The sequence below is a fragment of the Carassius carassius genome, chromosome 41, assembly GCF_963082965.1.
Source record: "Carassius carassius chromosome 41, fCarCar2.1, whole genome shotgun sequence".
Lineage (NCBI taxonomy): Eukaryota > Metazoa > Chordata > Actinopteri > Cypriniformes > Cyprinidae > Carassius > Carassius carassius.
This window is the reverse complement of record NC_081795.1, coordinates 8,547,608-8,560,550: the sequence shown is the minus strand read 5'-3', so window position 1 is coordinate 8,560,550 and position 12,943 is coordinate 8,547,608. Positions and strand designations below refer to the sequence as shown.

Here is a 12,943-nt window from a genome sequence, read left to right as displayed (position 1 = left end):
TATTTTTCAAAGTTAAACGTATTATTATGTACACTAACGCAAAACTATAAACCATGTAAACAGTAAAATATATTTCTATAATATTGTTTAATGTTTGACTGTCCTTGTTACTGTGTATTTTTCCTTCGATTTGAAAAACGATTGGACAACGAATCATGGCTCTCCTTTCAGACAAGGGACTCACTTCAATGGCAGGTGCTAATTGGATGGCATGTCTCGCGTAACAGCTCTGGGTAAGAGGGGCCCCTCGCTCTCCATTTTGGCTCAAAGCCTCCGTAGACTCTCACTATCTTTTTACAGTATCGTGTAGCCGTAATGGCGCTAGCTTCCACATGCATTAAGGGCCTGTTTATTATGGCTGAAGCTCCGTCTCTTCCTCTCATCCGCTGATTGGCTGTGCCATTTCAGAAGCGAAACGCGATTGGTTCAGAGACCCGTCAATCAAACGAGCAATAGACGGGTACCCAAGACAGCAGGGTTGCGCGTGTGCCTTGCCTTCCCAGGTCCTGGCAGCACCATCCGGCGAGAGGGTGAGGACGCTGGCCGCCTGTTTTATGACTGCAAGGAACACTGGATGTTTTTATTTTTATTTCTGCTTCACTGGATATACATGCCCACGATTTTCAGCGCGAAAAAGCGGCACGCCGGTGAACGAGCACAACATTATCGATGGGGAAAATAAGTTGAAAGCTTCGGAAGAATGTTTTCCTTGTTCCAGGAAAACGGATTGCTCTGTTGAGCTGTGTGATGGGTGTTTCGAGGGGATTTTGACATTTGGAGAGGATCTGGGGCTATCCATCTACAGCTTGAGCGCAACTGAAAGCTGCAACAGAGCGCCATACTGCAAAACAAGCTTCCCGGATCGATACAGTGTAGCAGTGTATTCGCTGGGGAGAAGTGCGCGTTTAATGTGAATGTAAACAAGCTGGCGAGCAAGTACCAAATCAGCAACGGTGGCCTGATTGAGATCCACGCAACTTCTGCAAACTGCATGCAGCCCTGGCGGAGGAAACGGGGCTGGATGAGCCCAAAATGGCAAATATGAAGAAATCTAAAAGATGAATGTTGCATTTCCCCCGTAACTTGTACTGTTCACCTAATTTCCATTTCCATACAAGCCCGAGTTTCGAGCGAAGCAAGGTGCTCCTCATGCCTCCAACATGAGAGAGATTTAAGGCCGTGCGGAATTGATTTAGTATGGGGGGAGCGCGTTATTTTGATTTGATCTCTCTCTCCTTTTTTACTTTTCTTTTGTTTACCCTCCGAGAAAGGTTTCTTGCCTGTCCGAGATTGTTATTTTGCTAGTCTAGAACGTATAACGCGAAAGACCCTCTGAAGTAGGTCAGATCAAAGCTGGAGAGTTGTTAGTATGACACCTTTTCACACTCATCTTTATGTATGGCGGACATTTCTGCTTTGATTTGACCCGTCGTTTGGCTCGATGACAGCCAAATGAGAGTTTGACATCTTGGCAGCCTCCCTCTCCATCTCGTTCGCCTCTTTGTTTAGTTTTTCCACCTCTCATTTCGGGCTGTTGAGTGAGTGAATGGCTCTGTGCGGAACGACGGCTTCCAATGCCGCGAAAATGATGGCTGCGTACAACGGCGGCACCGCGGCAGTGGCGGCGCATCACCCGCACCATCACCACCAGCTGCCCCATCTCCCACCACCCGCCCACCTCCACCACCATCACCACCCGGGTCAGCATCACCTCCAGCACCCCGGCTCGGCCGCCGCCGTGCACCCCGTACAGCAGCACGCTTCCGCGGCCGCTGCTGCTGCCGCCGCGGCGGCGGTGATGCTGAACCCGAGCCAGCAGCAGTCGTACTTCCCCTCGCCCGCTCCTGGACAAGCTCCGGGGCCGGCGGCCGCTGCAGCCCCAGCGCAAGTTCAAGCCGCCGCCGCGGCCGCTGTGAAGGCGCATCATCACCACCACCACCACCACTCACATCACTTACAACAACAGCTGGATATAGAGCCGGACAGACCGATCGGATACGGAGCTTTCGGTGTGGTTTGGTAAGCGTTTAAATACCATTCTAACAACTTCTGCAAGTGAATGTTGGAAATGAGCACGTGACTTTGAATTTGATTCTAAGTGCAAATGTATGCAAATGTATTTTTACAAATAAAGACACTTTTGGGAAGCATAATTAAAATAGTAATCATTCTCATGAGAGGAAGTCCCAAAATTTTCTAGACAAAAAATCTTATGCCCCATGCCAATGTCACATGACCAACTGTGGCATGCTTTTGACTGCCACAAATAAAGTCAATATAAATGTTTACTCAACTCCAAGAAAAAAAAAAAAGAAAAAAAAACGTCCTACTATTTTTATAAGATCGCAATGTGGTTCATATGGGAACTTGTAGCTTCCTTGAAGAAAAAAGCAAAACATAAGCATCACAATCCACCCCAACTCCATCTCTAATCCAAGCTGAATATGTGAAAAGTACAAATTCGTTTATAAGAACTAAACATAAATAGTTTTGCCATGAGAGTGTTGGTTTAATTTAAAAAGTGCTTTACAAAGTATAAACATTAAAGTACCAACAGCAAAGAAGTGATGGTATGGATCAGCGTGTTTATGATCCGTCAAACAGAATAAGTGGACATAAAGTGTATGAACAGACAGTCACCCATTGCAAGAAAGAAGAACAAGCTAATCCTAAACCAAAACCTACTGAGTGCACCATTGAAGGTGTTTCACCTGTCAGGCTTGTTGGGAGGGAGAGGCACTGTAGTTTTAGATTTATGTGTGACAGTTCAAGGGGAATGAGGAACAGCTTTTTGCAAATAATTTCTATGATGTAGTGAAAGTGAAAGTGAAAGTGAAGTGACATTCAGCCAAGTATGGTGACCCATACTCAGAATTTGTGCTCTGCATTTAACCCATCCGAAGTGCACACACACAGAGCAGTGAACACACACACACACACACTGTGAGCACACACCCAGAGCAGTGGGCAGCCATTTATGCTGCGGCGCCCGGGGAGCAGTTGGGGGTTCGATGCCTTGCTCAAGGGCACCTAAGTCGTGGTATTGTACACTAAAGGAACATCGCTGTGCTTAAGGGATAAGCCTAAAATAACTTTATTTAATATTTAAATGCTGAAGATTTAGTTCACGTCAGTTTGAGTGTCTTGAGAATAGTTCCTAACCTGGGTGTTACCAATAGACACTGAACTTTAGGTTGAGTGTGTGGTTGTATCTTATATATTTATATACAATGCAGTTACATTGTCAAGTGCCTAGTAAATAACTTTGATATATCCAGTTGGTTGCTTATTAAAAAGTTTATTTCAGCCGCAACTAAACCAGTTCACAACGATGCATCTCCAGTGGAGTACAATTCAGACCAAAGATGAAAAGTTGAATAATATGTGTAATACTTGAAGGAAGGAGAGAGTGCATGTTCTCAGAATTGAGTTTGTAACTCAGAGGAAATGCAATATCCTTTTAAGCACACACCCTCCTGTCTTGTAGAAATATCAGTCATGGCTTCTGTTCAGAGGTTAATTTCTTGGGAGAGCATTGTATTAAATGCGATAGACTTAGCTATAAATTAACAAAATGAAATGGACAGTTTTCATTCTCATGTTAGTTCTGTTAGTACGTATTCTACCATATATACTGTAGGCTCTGTGTATGTTTATGCACAAAGGAATCATCTGTAACTGGTGTCTTTAGAGGGCCCACAAAACTAGGGAATCTTTCACCAACAGCCACACTGTCTACCTCCACCCATGTAATCTTAGCCTGACCTTTCCTCGAAATCGCTTCCTGTTGCTCATTGTCTGCTTTTAATCTGCACTGTTGCCTGCTGGTATATTTATAGCTGTCCTCCAGAGGAACGGCCATAGAGGAATAATCATATAGGGTTTATACCCTCTGAAAGGGGGGTGAACAGAACCATGGTTAATTAAAAAGAGTTCACCAAAAAATGACAATTCTGGTTTCATGTTTACTAAAAACATATTGATCCAAACCTGTATGACTTTCTTTCTTTGGACAAGATATTTGGACAAAATGCACTGGCTACTCTTTTCCATCTTATTGCAATGAATGGGGACAGGAGCTGTCATGCTACAGATAATACTAAAAAGTTTGGCTTTCAGTGCATAATGGCTTAAATTTCACTATGTGTCACACAAAGTTATTGTTTGGTTTGAGAAGGCTTCAAATAAAGTCATATGGTCATATTTATACTTTACGGTGCTTTTGCACACTTTTTGGAACCACAACAAGCAGGGTATCATTAGAAAAATTTCAACATTGATACCGATACCTTGACTCCGATACCAGTTCCTGGTGGTGCCATGTAAATAGCGAATCCGCCATGGTGCAAGCACAACTGACCTTTTAAAGGGAATGGGAGATGAGACTCTGATTGGTTTATTGCACGTTATGCCCAAAACCCACCCATGACTCATTAAGAGAATAGGTACAACCTTTTTGGACCATGCGTCATGTGCACCAACCTTTTTTTCAGTCATTAAATTTGGACACGCCCTAAGGACCATGCGCTTAGATCGTTAAACTATGGCCCAAAGACTCATCTCCTTAGCCACTGCACAAAGAAAAAGATGTAGCCAACACAATACATCATTGTATTACATCATTACATTTATACTAGTGCCTTTTCATTTTAAAACGTATAGCTCATTATTTTTATACATTTTCCACTTATTTACTAATGAGCATTAGCTGCTTCCAATTAGTGTCTGCCTGTGTTTTCTGTTCCACGATTGCTGTTCTGACTCATTCGCTGCTCATATGTCAATCATATCTCGCCCTGTCTCCTATGACAAACATCCATTATACTTCCATGCTCAATTCTGTACATAAAAAAACTGAAAAACATATATATGGATAAAACATGAAGACAATAAACATACGATTCCGACAGTATGTGATTTTCATGAGATTCTGCCTATTTTCATATTAATACAAGCTGTTAACATGAGAAATGCTTGATTGTAAAAGGCTACGAATAGCATATTTCAGTAACATTATATGGCCAAAACACACATTAGATCATTATCGTAAGTTATTACAAACACTCTATGGTGTAAACTAGTAGGTGTGTTCCACATCAAAGTCATAATTGGTGTATGACATCAAAGACGGCTCTGTATGCTTTTGAATTGCTCTCGCGGTACATTAATGTCAAACACAGATCTGAGCAGCACCGCTTCAAGTTGAACACACACAGTTTTTCCTTGATGCCTCACCAGAGCCAATCACCAGCACTTGATTTAGACACATGCATGCTGCATGCTTATTGGCTCCCTGAGGTTGACGTGATTAACCCCTTAGGTATCGAAATTTGGTATTGAACAAGACATTTTTTGATGCTCGATGGTATCGAGGCAATTCAGTCAGTGCCTAAAAAGTATCGTGCTCAATATCCTCAAGACCTAGCAACCAGTATTCTTTAGTTGAAGTTGAAGTAAATAATTACAGAAAATGTATGCTTAGTTAAACTATTTCTTTAAATATTTATATCACAGGAAGTGAAGAGGAGGAAATTAACCCACCTATTATTGCACATAACCTAAGTACTTCAAACATGTTGAACTAAAATAAACAGTGAAAATAACAAGGCTCCAACATTTTTATTGAATTTTAGTCTCAGGTGTGGTTTGTGTGTTGTTGTTCGCGGGATGTGACCGTTACAATGTAACGATTATGATTATCATTAAGATAAAATACAATTCTGGTATAACCAAATATAACCACATTTATTTTCATATTACACCAGACATTTATCATTCATATTGTGCTTTTATATGAATTATATGGCCAAAGTAAAAGAGGACAAGACTAAGCCTGGTCCCTGTGTTATTTATAAAAGGCTGGTTTTGGATGGCGTTGTACATCTTAGGTAGTGCCCTTACAGTCGTGCAGCTGCAAAAGTTTAGATAAGTTGGCTTTGGTCCTGCAGCAAAGTATGTGTGTCATATCCTTGGTGCTGGATTTTAATGATCTTTGATACTATACATAATCTAAATTATTTATTTTGCATCTGCCTATTTGCTGGATATTTCGTTTTATTAATGTAAGCACATTGTGTAGTGAATCTGCAAACAGGTTTGGACTGCATCCTGTCCTCGGAATGAAAATGAAAGCAAAATGAAATGGAATAAAATTTATGGTTTATGCTAAAGAGACCCTGTGCGCTAAGTGTTACTCGATCATATAGAAATTAAGTGCAAACGGCTGAGTCTGATGTTTACTGGAAAAAAAAACATATGTCATTCATACTCTCCTCTAAATTGTGACTCTAGTATGATTTTAAAAGCATGGAGTGCTTGTGTGGAGGACATAATGGCATAACAGTCTTTGTCTTGGTGCTCAGCCAAAAAGTTTATTTTGAAACCTATTGACCCACATGTACTGTTTACGCTTGTAGTTTGAGATTTGACTCATAATGTATGTGAACAAAGTTACGGGAAACAGGAGCGCTAAATGCTAACCGCTGTAATTTTAGAAGGCTTCAGTTGACTGTGATGCCTCATTTATGGGTTCTGGGAATTCCATGTGTGTCCTGTATTATGTTTTGAGTGGATTATTAATCTGACATTGTAATCAAGGTTTAGAATGCAGTTGTGATCACTTTTTGCCCTTTAATAACTTTTACATTTACACATTTGACATTTTTTGTAATTAATATATGCTTTTATAAAAAGCAACTTCCATTGCATTGTTAGATTTTCAAGCATTCAAGGTACACATTTATCAGTTCTTGCTTTCCTTGCCATTTTCAGAGCCATGCTTTACTATTTGAGCTATAGGAAGTCACTTGCACTGAAATTTCTCCAACTGCTCCCTAATTCTGAAATAAGCACACTACCCAGGGAGTCAGACATTTCTAGGGCTGTCTCACTGCAAAGTTATTTTACAAAGTTATATTTTTTATTATTTTCTATTTGTATATTTTCTGTTTTCATTTGGACTTTAGTTACTTTTTAGTCATTTTGTTGTGTTTTTCATTTTTATTAGTTGTTTTTTATTGTATTCTTATGGTTTTTATTCATTTTTTAATTTAGTTTTAGTTTGATATTTTAGTGCTTCAACTTCTACTAAAAAAGATTGAAGTTGACTGTTTTTATGTTTTATTTCAGTTGAGTTTTTTTTTTAATGGTTTTAATTTTAGTTAACAATAACTTCTCACTATCGATACTGTTACAGTAAAGCCGAAATTTTAAATCGTAGAAATTCCTAGCAAGCACTGTCAAAAATAGTGATCATGGGATGCTCGGTGCATTGACTTACTGGAAATCATCAGAAGTTAAGCACAATTTTTTTTTCTTTTTCTGTCTATTACATACGATTTTGTTGGTAATGTATACATGAAAGTGAAATTTATTTTATTATTATTGTTATTATTTTATTGTTTATTTTTGAGTTTATTAAACATTGTTTATCTATTTATTGGATATTACACAGGAATTAGAGTTGATAGGTTAAAATAATCCCTCTTCATTTATTTATTTATTTTTAATTATATTCTGCAGTTGAATTTATTATTATTATTTTTTTTACAAATTCCTTGAATATGGAATAATTGTTTTGCTTAATAAAAATGGAGGCCATGTAAATTTTTCGCACTGTCACTTTACTTTTTAACAACTGATTGACATTTATTACATATTATTGACATTTTATCTAGCAATGTTATTGCTGTATTTAATGTATGCCCAGCTATATTTAATTAATGTCCCTGCATGCAGGTAATGGTAGTGTCTTTTTTGTGAATGAAGGCCCTTGCTAGTCCTCAAAAGATATGCTGATTCATGACACAGGGAACTAGGGAGTGGAATGACACATACAGCAAGTCCGTTGCCAACAGTTTGCTCATATTTATATTAACAATACAAATCATAAAAACCGATTTGGCCTGTTCAACCTGCGTCACACAGGCCTCCTGCTACTCAAACCGGATCCAAAAACAGAGACCTACTAGATAACAATATCTCTGTCTCCATCTTAATCACAGCCCTCATGACTTACTTGTATTTACACATGCAGCCTCAATCCATGAGCTGACACATGCCAGACACATGCATTCTTATGGCATGTGTCCTGTATAATAGGCTATTGTTTGTCATTGGGTTTAATTGATTTTCAAACGGTGTAGTTCTGCCAATTTTCTGTAGTATTTAGTGCAGCTAAAGGAGCAATGGGTTGAAATGCATTTCTCAACTGTCCCCATTGGCCCCTGTCTCTTAGGAAAGAGGCATTACTCTGAACATGAATGTAGTCTTTGCTGCCCATTAAAGCATCAGTCCGAGTCTGTTGCATTCACACTTTGATCTCTGTTAGCATGGTCACAGACAGCTTGACGTCTGGCAGAATGGTGCCCCAAAAAAATATGCAAAGTCTCCTCTTTTTGTGGACTGGTGAAACTTCTGCATTCTGATAAGCACCACTTAACATGACACTTGTTTACTAAGTGCATTAGTTTGAAAGAATGGGACAGACAAAATGTGATTTTTCGAATAATATCAAGGCTTGAGTTTTAAAAGATGTATGATCAATTTACGTTTGCATAGAGTCCAAATCTCTGAAGATCTCTGAGTTTTCTTAAAGCACATGAAGTCGAGTTTTGGGAGAGCTACAGTGGTAGCTGCTATTGATGTATTCACTCATTTATTCATGTCTCCATTGTAAATGTAAAATTTAAATGAAATTTGAATGATTAAATTTGATGCGTTTTCTTTTTTGGGAGAGGAACCTCATATCCTCCGAAGTAGTCTCCCTGAAATGAAAATAAAGTAATTTAGCTGCTGATCAAACATGCTTAAACATTATAATATTAAATAGGATTTGTCATGCAGAGTGTGTTTCTTCTCAGTGTGATGAACGGCATGATTGAACCTGAAACTCTTTGAGTTTTTTTTTCTTCTCGTCATCTATTATCTGCAATTTAATAATGTCTTAATTAGTTAGATGTGATCATTTATCAGTATCATTCCCATAATTGAAAGAGTCATTGCATGATTGTTGAATAGATTTGAACTTTCTCTTTTCGTCCCGTGGTTTTGCTGCACCTTTGTGTGTGTGTGTGTGTGTGTGTGTGTGTATATATAAATATAAATATATATATATAGTGTGTGTGTGTGTTTAGGCATATTATAATGGCAGGCAGCCTGGTGCTTTTATACCCTGAACTTGAAAGGCTCACAGATGGGACAAGTTTCTTTTGTTTTTTAACAACCACAACAGTCAAAAGCAGCTCTTAAGAGGCTCTGGGTTTGGCAGATGCAGAGACCGAGCAGAGAAAATGACTTGCCTTTGAAGTGTTGGTTGGTGAAAGCGTGCAGGAGTGTGGACATTAACCCTTCACTCACCTGCCTCTGTCAGCCTATTCTGGGCTGCACTTATGTAGTCATCCTGACAGCACTGCTAAGAATGAGTTTGGAAAAATGTAAAGTTACATCACTTGTTCACCAATCTTCTGCAGTGAATGGGTGCCGTCAGAATGTGAGCCCAAACACCTGATTAAAAACACGACTCCAGTCCATCAAATGACACTAAATTTCATCAAGGCATTTTAATTTTAAACCTATGCTTCTGGCCAAAATACATAATCCATAATAACGCTTCCGCCATTGAAAAAAAAAAAGTAGAACGTTTTTGGACTGTTTTCGCTTGTAAACAGTGATTGATCTGTGCCTATTTCTCTGCTGATTCAGATGAGGTGACTTTTTCACAGTATTATGGATAGTGCACTTGAATTCTAGTTGGAAACATCTGTCTAAAGTTAAAACTACCTTGATGGATTTGTTTATGAAGACATGAAGTCATGTTATGGATTATTCTGATGTCTTATCAGCCATCTGCACTCTCATTCTGACAGCACCCGTTAATTGCAGAGGATCAGTTGGTGAGCAAGTGATGAAATGTTAAATTTGTCCAAATCTGTTCCAGCGAAGAAACAAACTCATCGACGTCTTTGACGGGGCCAAGTAAATGTTCATTTATGAGTGAACAACTCTTTTAAGACTATTTATTTATTGCACTAAATTCTGTACAATTTCTGTCATTATATATATGGATATAACTGTACTTTAAAAATGCTATATTTCTTATTAGTTGATTTTCCAGAAAAATTGCACCATACGAAGAGTGCAAATTCATCTGGTTGTGATTTTATAGATAAATTACTAAATTAAAATTAAATGTTACTTTCAGTCAGGTCTGTTATAAATGTATAGTACTTTATTAATAGTATATCTTTAAGAAAATATTGTCAGTGCATAAAATAATAATAAATACAGTTCAAATTACAGTCAGTGCAAAACTGACTTAATGGTCTGAATTCAGGCTTCGTTTTCCTCATGCATATCGCATTTTTTTATTTATTTTGATCTTGGGGTGAAATATGTCTCGGACGTTCTTAATAGTTTTTGTGAAATTCAGCCATTTCCGCTTCGTCGTCTGTTCGTCCTCTTTGGCTCATTTTTGGTTCCCACCTCTGTTTCTCTCTCATTACTGATGGAGATTTAACCAGTGATCTTTCAGAGGGGATGTGGTTGTGTATTGTGTGTCTGGTGGAGCAGAGGTCTGACCGGTTTAGCTTTAATACTGTGAAGACCATCTCTTCCTCAGAGGGCAGAACTGTTAATTAAAAAGCCCTCTGCTCAGACTGAACCATTCCATTAAGAGCCCTGACACTCCTTGTGCTTATTTATAGCCGTCCTATTAGCTGCCCGCTCTCAATTCTGCATAAAATCTACCTGGATTCCTCTGAAGCATAGTATAGACAAATGTTATAGATGTGGTTTGGATCTCTCTCGGTCATATTTGAATATAGAAACAATATCCACCGACAGGATGTCTTTAAAGCAAGGAATTTGAATATATCTCTGGCCATCTGTCTAGTTTGTTTGCCATCCTTTCAAAACAGATTTGTGAAACACACCCTTAGCAAAACCAGCCCTGTTTTTGTACTCTTCAAAATTCAGAAGAGCGCCTTAAATGTGCTTTTTGGGGGGGGCTTGAAAAGAATTTAAAATACTAGACAGTAAGGCTGCACGATATTGGAAATACAAGACAAATACTATGTCTTCTTTTTCTGCAATATATATTGCGATATGAAATAATTCAAGAATTCTCACCAAATTACTTGAATAGCTATGTTTGGAAATAATTAAGCATTCTATTGGGGTGATTTGTTAGGGATTGTTTCTGCATTTCAAATAAAAGCAAGGTTTGCTCTGAAACCAGTTTAACTATTTGAGGGGAAAATATATATTTTCATAGTCATGAAAATAAAGAAAACTCTTTGAATGAGAAGGTGTGTCCAAACTTTTGGTCTGTACTGTATATATATATATATATATATATATATATATATATATATTTAAAATGACAAATACTAAAAATAAAATTACAATCTTTACAATTAAGAGGAAAACAAATCTTTGATAGTGTCTCAGTGATATTAAAAAAACACTTCTGCTTGCGTGTAAATGAACACAGTGCCATGCTTTACTGGCAGCGCATATATTTATTTAATTAAAGAACAGGAGTTGCAATCTGACTACACATTAAACCATATCAGAATATCAATGTTATTATATCGTGCAGCCCTACTAGGCAGTTTGAAAGCAACAGTGGTTGATTTATATGAGGGTCATCCCAGCAAAGCTTTAGGTTACAGGCTTTCACCTGTAAACTAGCTTTAGCTTGCTATTCTGACATGGACTCACGACATGGAGTTCAAGCGAATGGTTGCTTGCCTCAGGCTTGAGTCAGTCAGTGTTTGCCTTAAAACTTTAGTGAGTGTGATGGCGAGAGGCCAGGAATACCCCCACATCAGTGGGCCACTCAGGCATGACTGTCCTCAGGGCATCACCAACATTATTTCGTGATCCTCACACTTGTTCTGGAGTCCTGCTAGCAGAGATGCTCCAGGGAAAGCAAGAAATAATATCCGGAAGTGCTGATTGGGACTGATGATGGACTGTAGGAAGTTGGGGAATGGATGAAGTGGCCGTTTTGGCGTAATTATCTCTTCACCCATTTCCTCAGCACAACAAACACCACCCTGTTTTTGGCCCTGTCATTGTACAGTTCGATTAGGAGCTCCAGTTTTTCTCAAACTGCGCCTAGCTGGACTGAGCATGATTGGTTCTTGGTGAAAGCAGGAGGAAGTGGCCAGGGCATCTGCCATTACTGGAACCATCCTCAATAGGAGAGCTCCCTGGATAATAGCATCCATTTATCTAAAGCATGTTTTGGCCTTCCTAACTGGGTTCAAAGGGTGATTGAGAGTTTTGTTGTTATCTGGACTGATTTTTTTTTTTGCTCTAAAATTAAATTATCCAAAACCTCACTTCCACACATCACTGCATTATTAGAACACATCTAGGATTGTATGTGATGCATGTAGAGATTCTGCTATACCACATATACCACAGTATTCATATAGTTGACAGTAGCAAGGCAATTGCAAGGTATTTACACATAACGATATTTAAACAGATTCTGTAGTTTATTGTTGGGCTTAAAGGGATAGTTCACCCAAAAAGGAAAATTTGATATGTATCTGCTTACCCCCAGGGCATAAAAGATGTAGGTGACTTTGTTTCTTTAGTAGAACGCAAACAAAGATTTTTAACACAAACGATGCAGTCTGTCAGTCTTATAATGGAGGTGAATGGGAATTGCAGCTAAAACATACAAAAAAAATTTATTTGTAGCATTATAAATGTCTTTACTGCATCATCATTGCTGAATAAAATTAATTTTAGGGCTGCAACTAACGATTATTTTGATAATCGATTAATCTGTCGATTATTTTTACGATTAATCGGTTTATGTACTTATATTTTAGTTTTTTCCATTTTTTCCCCAAGTAAATTATTAATAAATGGTCTTTATCCTTCAGCATAGATTTTTAAGAGATTTTAACCATTTTGCACTGTCATA

At 38.4% G+C, this 12,943-nt stretch overlaps 1 protein-coding gene across 2 annotated transcripts in view; it reads left to right on the top strand.

The window, feature by feature from the left end:
- The first annotated feature begins 275 nt into the window (after window positions 1–275).
- Window positions 276–12,943, top strand: part of LOC132123561 (serine/threonine-protein kinase NLK-like) — a 66,017-nt gene continuing 53,349 nt past the window's right edge. For both annotated transcript variants that reach the window (XR_009426536.1, XM_059534261.1), the window contains exon 1: window positions 276–2,019. Coding sequence is in view for 1 of the 2 variants with exons in the window: in XM_059534261.1 (XP_059390244.1) it covers window positions 1,547–2,019 (473 nt within the window). In the remaining variant the exon portion in view is untranslated. The remainder of the gene's footprint in view (window positions 2,020–12,943) is intronic.